This window comes from Trifolium pratense, linkage group LG3 (genome assembly GCF_020283565.1).
Source record: "Trifolium pratense cultivar HEN17-A07 linkage group LG3, ARS_RC_1.1, whole genome shotgun sequence".
NCBI lineage: Eukaryota > Viridiplantae > Streptophyta > Magnoliopsida > Fabales > Fabaceae > Trifolium > Trifolium pratense.
The window spans coordinates 28831802-28844875 of record NC_060061.1 but is presented as its reverse complement, the minus strand read 5'-3'; the positions used below and the strand labels follow the sequence as shown (position 1 = coordinate 28844875).

Below are 13074 nucleotides of genomic sequence, written 5' to 3'. Positions count from 1 at the left end.
CATCATTCATTCCACAAATTAGTTAATTAACACTCATTTTTCTATTTAATTTCATTTATAGAATAAAAAATTTAGTCAAATTTTTTATTTATTTATTTATTCATAAAAATAATAAAAAGTTCAAATTGATGAAAGGTCAATGAAAAGTCGTAAGTTACAAACTATTTTTATTTTATTAAAATATCAATTATTTACATTTTTTTATTAATAGTATAGGAAAAAAGTAGTTGAAAAATTGCACAAATGAAAAAAAATGATCAAAAAAAAAAAGAATAAATTTTAATAATAAATAAAACTCAACTCAACAAAGTCAATATATCAGCAAAAGGCAAGCATGACTACCTCTAACATGCAAAAGTAAAAAAGCAACGGTAAGAAAAAAAAAAGTAAAAAAGCAAAGCAAGTTGCGACTATACTACCACGATGCATAAAAAGAAAATTAAGTTTTCATACTATTACACTATTAGAATAAAATATAATGCACCTCTTCAAACTTATGAATATTAACAGATATTCACTAAAAATTATATTAATTGTCCTTAATATACACAAATCTACTATGTAGGTTAATATTAAACAATTTTTTTTTTAAATAACCTTCTTATTTTTAATATAGATTTATATTAAATATTACCATGTTACTATATTTAAAATATTAACAATCATTTAATTATTGTCCACGTATGAGAACATAAAGTGAATACAATGGGTGAGCTGCTCTTGATATATTTCAAGAGCACTACTGAAGTTTAAGTACAATGTTTGCAATAGAATGGATCTCCTTTCTTTTCATCCTAAGTGTCTTCTTTTATAGTCCACATTCCTTGATCTATTGGGCCTTTTCTTGGTTGAGGTGCACAGGCCCAATAAGCTATAATATTGAGATCCATAAGCAGCTCGTCCGTACAGGACGCTTGGAGTTAAAGCATGTGTAGCTCACGTGACTTCGTGCAGATCACGTGGGCTGGAACATGCGTAGCTCACGTCATTATGTTTCTTCGTACGAGACACGTTGAGCTTGTAGTGATGGAGGTTGGGCTGACCATGACATGAATGGTCTAGATGAGCTAAACATGCTGAAGGCGGAGCTCGTGATGGGGTTGAGCTGAGTTGGAGATAGAGCTCATGATGAAGTTGAGCTAGGCCTGCGGAAGTGGAACTCACAGCATCATCAGTCGAGAAGTCATATCGGTATATATACATGATTTGGTTGCACATATATATATACACGATTTGATTGCACAAAACTTTTCTTTATTTTTTAGTTGAAATCATGCTTAAGTACATTCAACCCATAATAATTAATTGGATATTTCTAATTGATTTTATGACCAATTGTTATTAATCTTTCATCAAACCAGTGGTGTTTGTTGATTTATATCAGCATAAGTGCCATAAGGATACTAATACTAATAGTAATATTAGTATTAATTTATTTTAAAAGTTGTTAAGAATCACTAGTTCCTTCAAAATTAAGAATGGTCTTAACATCATTATCCCTTTGATTTGAGATTGATCTTAGTACCATATTAGAATGACCTCAGTGTCATTATATTAATTGATATTGTAGTATCAATACGGTTGGTATCGTAGTACCACATGTGGTATCATAGTACCGATGATTCATAGATTGATGTCGTAGCATCAATTTGAGTGGTATTGTAGTACCAGTGAATCACCGATGAATCATAGATTGATGTCGTAGCATCAATTCAAGTGGTATTGTAGTACCATTCAAGAAGGTGTATTCTTTGATCGATTTCTACCGTGCAGTAGCATATCGGTATACAGTTGTAACTGAGCTGTTTTATCCTGGGGACGGCGTGGTTGATAGTCTGCTTGCACAATTTTGGGCAGTGCCACGAAACGTCTTAAAGAGAGCGACCTAGTCCGCGACTCAACCCAATATTCTCTTCGGTGGCTATAAAAATTATTTTTTAACTGTTTTTTAAATACGAAAACTACACCTAATAGTCAAGATTCATCAAATGGGCCATCAAGTATTCCATTGAAGATTAAATTGGAACATGGCGCTGTTATGAAGCTAGATCAAGAGATAAAGGGTTTATTTTCATGGTTTACTTCTCCTCCGGTATAAACTTGGTTTGCTTCTTCAGTATAAACTTTTTCATTTTTACGTTGTTCTTGGTATTGGTTTTTGAGAAGAAACTTTGATGGAATACATGGTTTGATGGCAATTTGGTATAAAGAACTATAATGGTTTGCTTTGTTTGGTCCGTCATTGTCGCGACAGTTGTTGAAGAAGAAGTTTGATAAAGGAATTCATTTGTTCGGTGGGAGGAGGATCACTTGAATTGCGTATCTTAATTTTAACAGAAACATGACAGTGTTAAATGAGAAGGGAGATATTCATGTATTTAATTATAACTCAAGGGAGGTTTATGTCTATTTTAAAACTAGAAGGGATGTTTGTGTCATTTAAAAAGAACTCAGGGGAGGTGAGTGTATTTTGCCCTAATATTTTTCTTATTGAAAAATTCATGAAATGGTAAGCGATAGTGAGAGAAGTTTTATAAGAAAGAAATGAAGAATGAAGAACTCTAAATTTCAATATAACTTTTTTTTTACAAATTCAATGTTTTTATATTCTATTTATATATATATTTTAATTTAAAAATAAATTATATGTTATGTGGCAGCCACAAGTGATGATACATAGTGTCATGTCATTTAATAAGTGCTACTACAACATCAAAATTACAAAAATAATAGGAGGACTAAATGTCTCGAATTTTGATAATTGGGGATCTAAATTACGAAAAAGAAAATAGGGGGCTAAAATTATGGATTTAGTAAAATAGGAGGACCAAATTGCATTTAAGCCCAATAAAATTACACTCCTCTTTCTTGAAAAAGTTTGAATTTCATTATCTATTACTTTAATATATTAAAATCGACTACCACCAAAGTTACTGATTTATTCTTATTGTTTTTAACCACGTTGCAAATTTTATATCATTCATTGTAATTTCACTAAAAAAAATATAAGATAAACAAAAAAAAATACCAAAAAATATAGAGAGAATAAGATGAGTACAAAAAAATAGGAAAAAAAACAACAAAAAATAGAAAAATAGTCAATAAAAATAAATTACGGAAAGGATATAGAAAAAACAAGTTGAATACCTAAAAATAGGAATATAGAAATATAAACATAAACATAAACATTAACTATATTAAAAAAAAAACAAACATAAACAATATTTTTCAATAAAAAAATATTTTTCATCAAAAATAAAATATATAATAATACTACTACCAAGTTTACTACTAACTATTAATAATAATTTATTACTAATTAATAATATATTAAAATTGATTACTACCAAAATTACTAATTTATCCTTATTGCTTTTAACCACATTGCAAATTTTATATCCTTCATTGAAATTTCACTAAAAAAAATATAAGATAAATACACAAAAAAATACCAAAAAATATAAAAAGAATAAGATGAGTACAAAAAAATATATTATATATGAATCTATGCATAAAAATAGGAAAAAATCAAAAAAAAAATAGGAATGTAGTCAATAAAAATAAATTATGGAAAGGATATAGAAAAAACAAGTTGAATACATAAAAATAGGAATATAGAAATAGAAACATAAACATTAACTATATTAAAAAAAAAAAAAACATAAACAATATTTTTCATTAAAACAATATTTTTCATCAAAAATAAAATATATAATATTACTACCAAGTTTACTACTAACTATTAATAATAATAAAATAAATTTAATTACTATCAAATTTACTAAATTATCCTAGGTATTCCTAATAAAATTTCTAATTTTTGATAAAAAAAATATTTACGGGACCATTATTTGTCTCTGAAACATAAAAAATTAGATAAAGAAGTTTTACAAAAAATAACACAATAGTTTCACTTAATTTAAGAATATTTTATAACAAATTTAAATATTTTATTGTAACTAAATTTTCTACTTTTTTTTTTTAACATAAATTTTCTACATTAATATAATGATAAACGTAAATATCGACTTAAATATCGAATTAAAGTCAATGACCTGTGCGAATGCATAGATCTTTAAACTAGTAATATAATCAAACTTTATTGCAAATATGTTTAGGAAAATGCTAAATAGTGCCCCCGAACAATGATTAAGGTTATTAAAAAGGAAATTTTGTTTTGAAATTTGTAACACTCAAACCCATTATTTAAGTAATTCTACATTTATTGAATCTTTTTCAAAGTACGCAACGAAAAATTGAAAGTTATTTATAAAACATTGGTTCTAGGTATTACATTCTTCTTTACAATACTAATGTATTTAATTTAGTAAGTTTCACTTATACAAAATCCTTTATGAAATAATACAATAAGATACTAAAAAAAGGGACTCAATATACATTATATAAAAACCTCTTTTTCCCGTGTCACAATCAGAGCGGAGCTTCACCGACGACTCGGCATCGATAAACACATAACCTGTGAATCTGAACCCCCAAAGGTCCAACACATATCACAAAGCAGAGAGTTAGAAAACATAATCATCAACATACTAGTGTGAGAAATATACTCACACTTTATCATTATTATCATGCATATTCTAACTCACAAATATACATTAACATCTTCAACCAATAATAGATTACAAGATAATGGTAATCGAAACATCATTTATAAACAACAAAACATCACAAGCATACATTCTCAATTTTAGTTCAATTATAAGATTATGAGACATCAACACATAAAAGTATCATTTAGAGTTAATAAAACATCTAACACTTCAATCAATTATCAACACACAACACACACAAACAATTCATCAACAATTCCCAATTAGTGTCACATAATGTGCACATAATCCTAACGCATCTAATGCCACGACTCATGCTATGTCACCCTAGACATATCTAATACATGTGGTATGATCTTCTTTATTAGAGTATCCCACCTATAATATCATTATTTATCGGATAAATATAATCCGATATCCTTTTTTATTGGAATATTCAATATCCATAATATAATTCATCAATGCATGTATGTTCATGAATACTCTCACATCAACAATCATATTTAGCATTAAGCTCGTCATTTATAAATGTGGAACACTATCCAACATTTCGTCTTTACTAAGATAACATTATACCTTAATGTACGTCTTTATCGAATAACATAATTCGATATCCTTCTTAATTAGAATAACATAATTATAATATTCTACTTCATAAATCATCAAACATCTTTTACATTTAAACAAATATCATCAAAAGTCATCAACTATATTCATCAAACATCATCAACGATCATAAAAAATTGCATACAAACACAATTAATCCAGGTTATCATCATACATTGATTATCACATACAATGTATTTACTTCGCATTTTAATACAATACTAATAATATAAGCCAATTGTATTGAACATGCATTATCTCAAAAAATAAACTCTAGAATCGGAATCTACGCAAAAAAAAAAAAGCGAGTAAAATAGGTTCCGGATGCATAAACCGTCAAAAAGTCAACCCAAAAGTCAACTGCTAACTACACAGTCTGCTGCGCATGATGCAGGCAGGGCTGCATGTGGGCACAGCAGCCAGAAAATAATGGCTGAATTGTGCCAGAAAATAATGGCTGAATTGCGCATGGGCGCACGAGGTGCTGCGCATGGCGCAGTGGCTGTTCAAAATGGCACAGGGGATCAGTCAAAAACGCGATCTTGAGCGTAAAAACACTTACTTTAACCCAAAATCACTTATTTCAATTCCGAAAAAATACCACACATTGGATATGTTTATACATGTTCAAAAACACTTAAAAAACAACTTATTAACATCAATAATCACTTATTTCATGGATTTGACACATTTATACACAAATTCATCAAACACAAAGTTCTTGACAAAACATCTATAAATTCTCATTTAAAACCACACAAATTCGTTCATACTATTTGTTAAGAGTTTAATAAACATGTTTGTGATCAAAGATTTCACTTTTATTAAGAAATCATTCACAAAACCAAAACGAAAATGAGTGTAGAGAGTTCAGGTATAGAGAAATCGACATTCTCCCTTCACTATGAATAACTCAAGGTTATGTAATATACTCTCATACCTGGATCCGATGATTCCTCAAACTTTCTCTTTGATCTCTCAAGCTTAGCTCCTTGCCCTAGCTCTCTTCCTCTCTTGCTCTTCTTTCTCTTCTTGAGTTCACAAAGAAAGTGAGCTCTCTCTCTCTCTCTCTCTCTCTCTCTCTCTCTCACATTAATTAAAAGTCATTGCAACAATTAATTAAACACATAACTAGTGAATAATAAAAATCGGGTCGTTACAAAATGCGTGCATATAATACCTTAAAGGTAGGGATGGCAAAAAAACCCAAACCCGAGAGACCCACCCGAACCCGAACCCAAGTCAACGGGCGAAACCCGATTTGACTGGGTTTGGGTTCGGGTGACACCCGATAATATGGGTGTGGGTTTGGTATCAGTCAAACCCACACCCGAAACTCATACACCCACCCGAAATATTTTATAATTACCTAATTACCCCCATAGTCTCCCTCAATTTCCTTGGAAGACCTTAAATTTTAGTTATAATTTAATTTCTTGAAAGTCTATGTTTTAATTTCTTGAAAGTCTATGTTTGAATTTCCTTGGAAGACCTTAATTTTAGTTGTAATTTAATTCAAAGTCTATGTTGGAATTTAATTTCTTAAATTTGAAAATTATTTTCAAATGTGCTGCGGGTTTGGGTTTGGGTGGAAAAAACCCGAACCCAATGGGTGTGGGCGTGGGTGTTGTTTTGCCACCCGAACAACCTTTGGGTTTGGGTGATGATTTCGGGTGTGAGTTTGGTAAGTGTCAAACCCGCACCCATGGGCACCCGTTGCCATCCCTACTTAAAGGTGTAAAAAGTTGTCTTACCAACATTAACTTTATTTTTTATTTCCTATTTTGGTATGCTTAACAAGTGTCCTAGAGACACTATTTAGCATGACACATATTTTTATTTATTTTTGGTTAAATATGTTTTTTGTCCCTATAGTTTCACAGAATTTTCATCTTAGTCCGTGAAGTTTGTTTTCACACTTTTTAGTCCCTGAAGTTTCAGCAGTCAATGACTTTAGTCCCTGCCGTCCATATGAATTTAACGGAGGATGACATGACAGCGACGTGTATGTTTTATTTTTTTGGCTTGCATCGTCACTAATCGGTTTTTTTTTTAAAAAAAAAATTCCAGTGTTTTTTTTTCAATTTTTTTAATTAATAATTAAATTGATTAAATTAAATTAAATTAGTTAATTAAATTAAGTTTCAATTTTTTTAATTAATAATTAAATTGATTAAATTAAATTATTTAATTAAATTAATTTTTTCAGTGTTAAGAAAAATTCTATTCTGCGTTTATGGTCTTTTAACGATTTGTTTAATCTAATTTTTCTTTTTCTCAATTTAATTATTAATTAACTAAATTATTAATTACTAATTAAAAAAATTGAAAAAAAAAACCTTGAAAAAAAAAATAATAAAAAAAATAATTGGTGACGTGGCAAGCCAAAAAAATAATAAATAAAAAATACATGTCGCAGTGCCACATCGCTTCCACGTCATCCTATGTTAAACTCATATGGACGGCAGAGACTAAAACCATTGATTGCTGAAACTTCAGGGACCAAAAAGCGTGAAAAGAAACTTTATGGACTAAAACAAAAATTCTGTGAAATTATAGGAACCAAAAATATATTTAACCCTTATTTTTTTTACGCACATATACTGTGAAATGTTTTTTTTACGCACATATACTGTGAAATGTTTTTATAAAATTATGAAACTATATAAAATAAATGATATAAATCTCAAATAAATTACTAAACTCAATTATAAGGAGCAAAAACATATTTAACCCTTATTTTTTTACGCATATCATTAACATATAATGTTTTTTTTACGCACATATACGGTTAAATGTTTTTATAAAATTATGAAACTATATAAAATAAAGGATATAAATCTCGAATAAATTACTAAACTCAATTAAAACTATTATACATATAATTTATATTCTAAATAATAAAATTTCCAAAGAAAGAAAAATTAATTTCTTCAATGATGACTTAAAGTTTTTTGACATAAAAAAATGGTTTAGAGTTAATTGTCATCTTAAAAATATGGGTAAATAGGGTTTTACCCCCTGCAAAATAGGAGAATTTTGCATTACCCCATGTAAAATAAAAAGTTGTGATCCCCCCTCATAATATTAAGATTCTTTGTTTTACCCCCCTGAATTGACAACATGGATTTGGAATCTTAATTTTGCTGACATGGCAACCATACGTGGCTTTTTTTTTACACATGGCTTTTTTTTTACTGTTTTTATTTATTTAATTTTTATTTTGCCACATATTGAGCTATGTTATTTAAAAAAAATAAAAAACAAAAAAGGGAAAAAACAAACAACAAGAAACATCAACAATCTTCACCACTCTCATGGGAAGAACAAATAACAACAACCCATTCTTTCATTCAATTAAAAAAAAAATCAAAACAACAACAAACTTCATCTTCAATCTTAAATTTCATCTCATCAATTCAATCTCAAACCCATAAATCCAAAACCATAAAAAACTCATAAGTTTCTCAAAACATAAAATCTCACAGTTCATTCTCCACCACCGTCGTCGTCCATCTCTCTTTCCCACCAATTGCATCTCTCTTCCTTGCAGCATCACTCTCACTAATTTCCGCCGATTTTCAGATCTGAATTTCGTTGTTTGTTGATTTTCCAAAAAATTAAAATTAAATCAGAATTAATGATGTTTGGAGAACATGTGTTGTTGTTATTTTTCTTGAACTTGTAATTGCTAACCCAACCCATATCCTTCACCAAGATCAAAGGAATGAACACGTGAGAGGTAGAGACCAGGAAAGAGAGGGATGAAGGAGTTGATTATGTTAGGGTTGTTGTTGGTGGTGGTGGTTATGGAGGAGGTGGAGGAAGAGTTTGAATTGGAGGAATTGTGGAGATGATGATTTTTTTTTTTTTTTTGATTTAGGGATTTGAGATGAAAGTTGTTTCCTGAGATTTGATATGAAGGTTTTTTTTTGGAAAAAAAATTTGTGGGATTTGAGATGAAGATTTTTTTATTTTTTATTTATTTTAAATAACAATGATTTGGAATAATTATAATAATAAAAATAAATAAAAATTCGAAGAAAATCCACATATGCATGCCACATCATAAAAAAAAAAAAAGATTTCATGTCTAGTTGGCGAATTAGGAGGGTAATTAAATGAATCTTTATATTACAGGGGGTAGTCACAAAAGTTTTTTTTGCAGGGGGTAATGCAAAATTCGCCCATTTTGCAGGGGGGTAAAACCCTATTTACCCTAAAAATATTTATTTATGTTAAAATTAAAGTATACTCTATATTTTAACATCAGATCAAGAGAGGACTTCTTTCAAAGGAGAAGAGTATAATTTAATCAAAAATAAATAGATAAATAACTACTGGTACCAAAAAAAAAAAAAAAAAACTACTAACAAAACGACAGAACATGACAGCGTCATTTGACAAAGTTATTATGAAACAAACATTGAAAAAGAAGGAATTGAAGAGAGCATAATCCGGGTTTCTCGTTATGTTTTGTAAGGTTACGTTATATTAATGTAATGAGTTTTATTACATTAAATAATAATATATAAGAAAGAATTTGATAATTTTTAATTAATCCAAATTATTTTGGAGATTTGTAAGGTTGCCTTTCCTTTCCCCAGGGATTTCATAGAGGTAGTGTTGTTTGATACATTAATCTCTTTGAAATAAAATGGGGACGAAGAGCAACACCAATTATTCAATCCAATCTGAAAAGGACAATGCAAATAACAAAACCAACAACAACACCACCAATGTTGTGTTGAATGTTTATGATCTCACACCTCTCAATAATTACTTTTATTGGTTTGGATTTGGAATCTTTCACTCCGGCATTCAAGGTTCTTTTCCAATTATCATCACCCTTTTGTTTTGTTTTATTTTTTCTCCATTCAAATAATGTTAATGTTAATTCTTCTTCTTCTTCTTTTTCTTCTTTTTTTTTTTCACGAAAATAATGTTAATTGTTCATGTGGGGTAATCTGACATTAGATCCTATCAAGTCATCAGATATGTCCCTAACAACCAATATAACTTTTATATTCTCCAAATGAAATTGGGTTTTCATGTCTTAAATTAATTGATGTTGTCATGAATATATGCACTCATGGTAACAAAAATACCTCATCCTCCAAAAACATAACCTAGACATGAAACACATACATACCTCTTAACTACGTACCTTCAAATAAATGCATTGGAATTCAGGTGAAGACAATAAGATTAAGGATATAAGAACGGTTCGGTGGATATGGTGGAGGAGTTAAGGAGTGGAGTGATATGATGGAGGTCAATGCCTCAAGGGTTCCATCCCCATCCTCAGTCAAAACTATCATTTTCCATAAAAACAGCTTTGTTTCTTCATTCATGCTTGTAAATGTGGTTCCTTCTATATATTTGGAAAGCCTCTATTCTATTAAAGGTCACCTATATAGCACCGACACTTCAGATTGAAACCATGTCTGGTGAGCGACACGAGTCAGTGTCAGGGTCACATGTGGTTACATCGAATCAATTCTATTTTCTTAAATTATTACCGGTGTCTACATGTAAGTGTTAATGTAGTATTAGATATATGTGTTTTTGTCTGTGTTCATAGGAGGCCAACTCATTTAACGCTGAGACGTCCAACTTTAGAAGTTTTATCAACTTAGTAAGGTTTATGAGTTCTTAACATACCATATTTTTGTATTCTGTTTCGAAAGATTTGTTGGTTTTTTTTTATCAATTATTCTGAAGATTTTATCACTGTTGAAATTATCTTTTTGATTGTGTTATTTTTATTCTTTACCTGCTATTAATATGAGGAAGTTCTGTGTGTTCGAATAGTACATGGTAAGGAATATGGATTTGGAGCTCATGACTTCCCATCCAGTGGAGTATTTGAAGTGGAGCCAAGGAAGTGCCCTGGATTTGTATACAGAACTTCTGTCAATTTGGGTGAAGTAAACATGCATCCTTCCGAGTTTCGGACATTTATTGAAAACATGGCTAGTGAGTATCATGGAGATACCTATCACCTTATATCTAAGAACTGCAATCATTTCACCGATGATGTCTCATGTAGATTGACCGGAAAACGGGTCCCAGGTTGGGTGAATCGACTTGCTAGATTAGGTATGTAAGATCATAACAGTACATTTTCTAAAACACCTTATCTTTCATACTTTTTCTGTATTGGGAAGATATCTCTTGTGAAAATTTTCTGCAGTTGAATCTTAACCGCTCATTTAGTTCTATAGCTTGTGGTCAAAGTCATTAAGAAGAAATTGAACGGTGAGGATTTTCTCTGGGCTCTCTAGTGAAAATCCCACGGGAGAAAATCTCATCCCCTTCCTTGTGTATTTTACACCATATTTGTCTTCTAATTTGTCTCTCCCCAAACATTATTGGTTTATGAAGTTCAGTTTCATGTTTAGATTTCATGCAAAATATAAAGCTAAAATAAAAGCTTCACTGGTAATATTATAGTCTCTATGATTTCCGACAGATGAAAAGACATTATTTAATTTGATGTCAATTGCATTTAGAAAGATTATTTCTGCATTTCATTTTATCCATCTATTCAAGTTAAATTCAGGTAAATACCACTTTATAGTTGTTATAGTCATTTACTATATCATTATTTTTTTTTTTTTTGACAAATACTATATCATTATGTTAATAACAAAATTTTGGTGACAAATTTAAATCATTACATCTCTTTCTCTTGTCAAAATTTCAGGTTCCTTATGCAGCTGTCTACTTCCTGATAGTATTCAAGTAACTACTGTTAAACAGCTACCTGAATACCATTCAGGTGTGTATACTCTATTCCTTACAATTTCCGCCTAATGTATATTTTTGTGCGTACTGATTTTTCCATTTCAGTTATAATTAACTGAGAGGGAAAAATTAAATATAAAAAGGGGGAAACTAAAGGTTGCCGTTGGTATATGTCAATTTTCTTGTAGTGTTAACAATATGTAAACTTTGTTTGATGCGTATATATTTTGATGAATGTTTGCAGAAGATGAAGTTACCGATTCACTTTCAACTGCAACGCCTTGTGAATCAATGGAATTAGATGATGACCAAGCAAAATCGCTTTTGTCGCCTCTTGCTAGCACAGAAGATGTTTCTTTTGTTAAAGAGACTCCAATAAAATGTTTGCATAGTGTTTGAGCCTTTGAGGTTAGAAAACACTTGGGACAATAGAGCTACTGTCTTCCCTTGAGTACTTGTCCACTTGATTTAGAGAAATTCTTCTTGCGCAGAATTTCTCAATGTTTGGTGGCTTTCTGCTCAACCTTTGTTATTAAAGGGTTTTTGTGTGCTAGAGTCTAGTTATGCATTGATGTTTGTGTATTAATTAATAATTGTACATGAGACTTAGATAGTAATTGTGTGCCACCCAGGTTTTTTTTATTTGTTGGAGGGATTGATGGAGCTCATAAAACATTGTATATGATGACATCCAAGTTTGCAAACTGTCTGAGATATAAAAAAATTCTTTTAAGGTGTATTATTTACCAACTAGTATTTGGTGGATTTATAAGGAAACGTTTAATTGAAATACTGGTGACGTTTTGGTGAGTTTTCTATATTTGTTTTTTGCAGCACACTCATAAAATGTTTTTAAAAATAACAAAATTGGAGGACCAAATTTTATTTTATTTTTTTTGAACCAAATTGGAGGACCAAATTGAAATCAATAAAATGCTAGAAAAATTTATCAAGTGAGTAAGAGAATTTTGTGTACCATGACCAAGAGGCAAGAGCAAGAGGTGTTCTGATATAGGGATTATTGGAATGGAATACTTTTAGGCCATAATTAACATTTAATAATCCTCCTATCTATTAATTAACAATAGAAACCGTTTCAATTCATAGAATACTGTGGAAGGCACCCAAGAGCACTTAGATGAGATAG

The 13074-nt window shown here is 30.1% G+C and overlaps 1 protein-coding gene across 1 annotated transcript; it reads left to right on the top strand.

Moving 5' to 3' along the window:
• The first annotated feature begins 9834 nt into the window (after positions 1-9834).
• Positions 9835-12543, top strand: LOC123914916 (deSI-like protein At4g17486). The gene is made up of 4 exons (XM_045966077.1): positions 9835-10003; positions 10992-11279; positions 11887-11961; positions 12172-12543. The coding sequence occupies exons 1-4, from the start codon at positions 9835-9837 to the stop codon at positions 12324-12326; spliced, it is 687 nt and encodes a 228-aa protein (XP_045822033.1). The 3' UTR covers positions 12327-12543.
• The last annotated feature ends 531 nt before the right edge of the window (positions 12544-13074 follow it).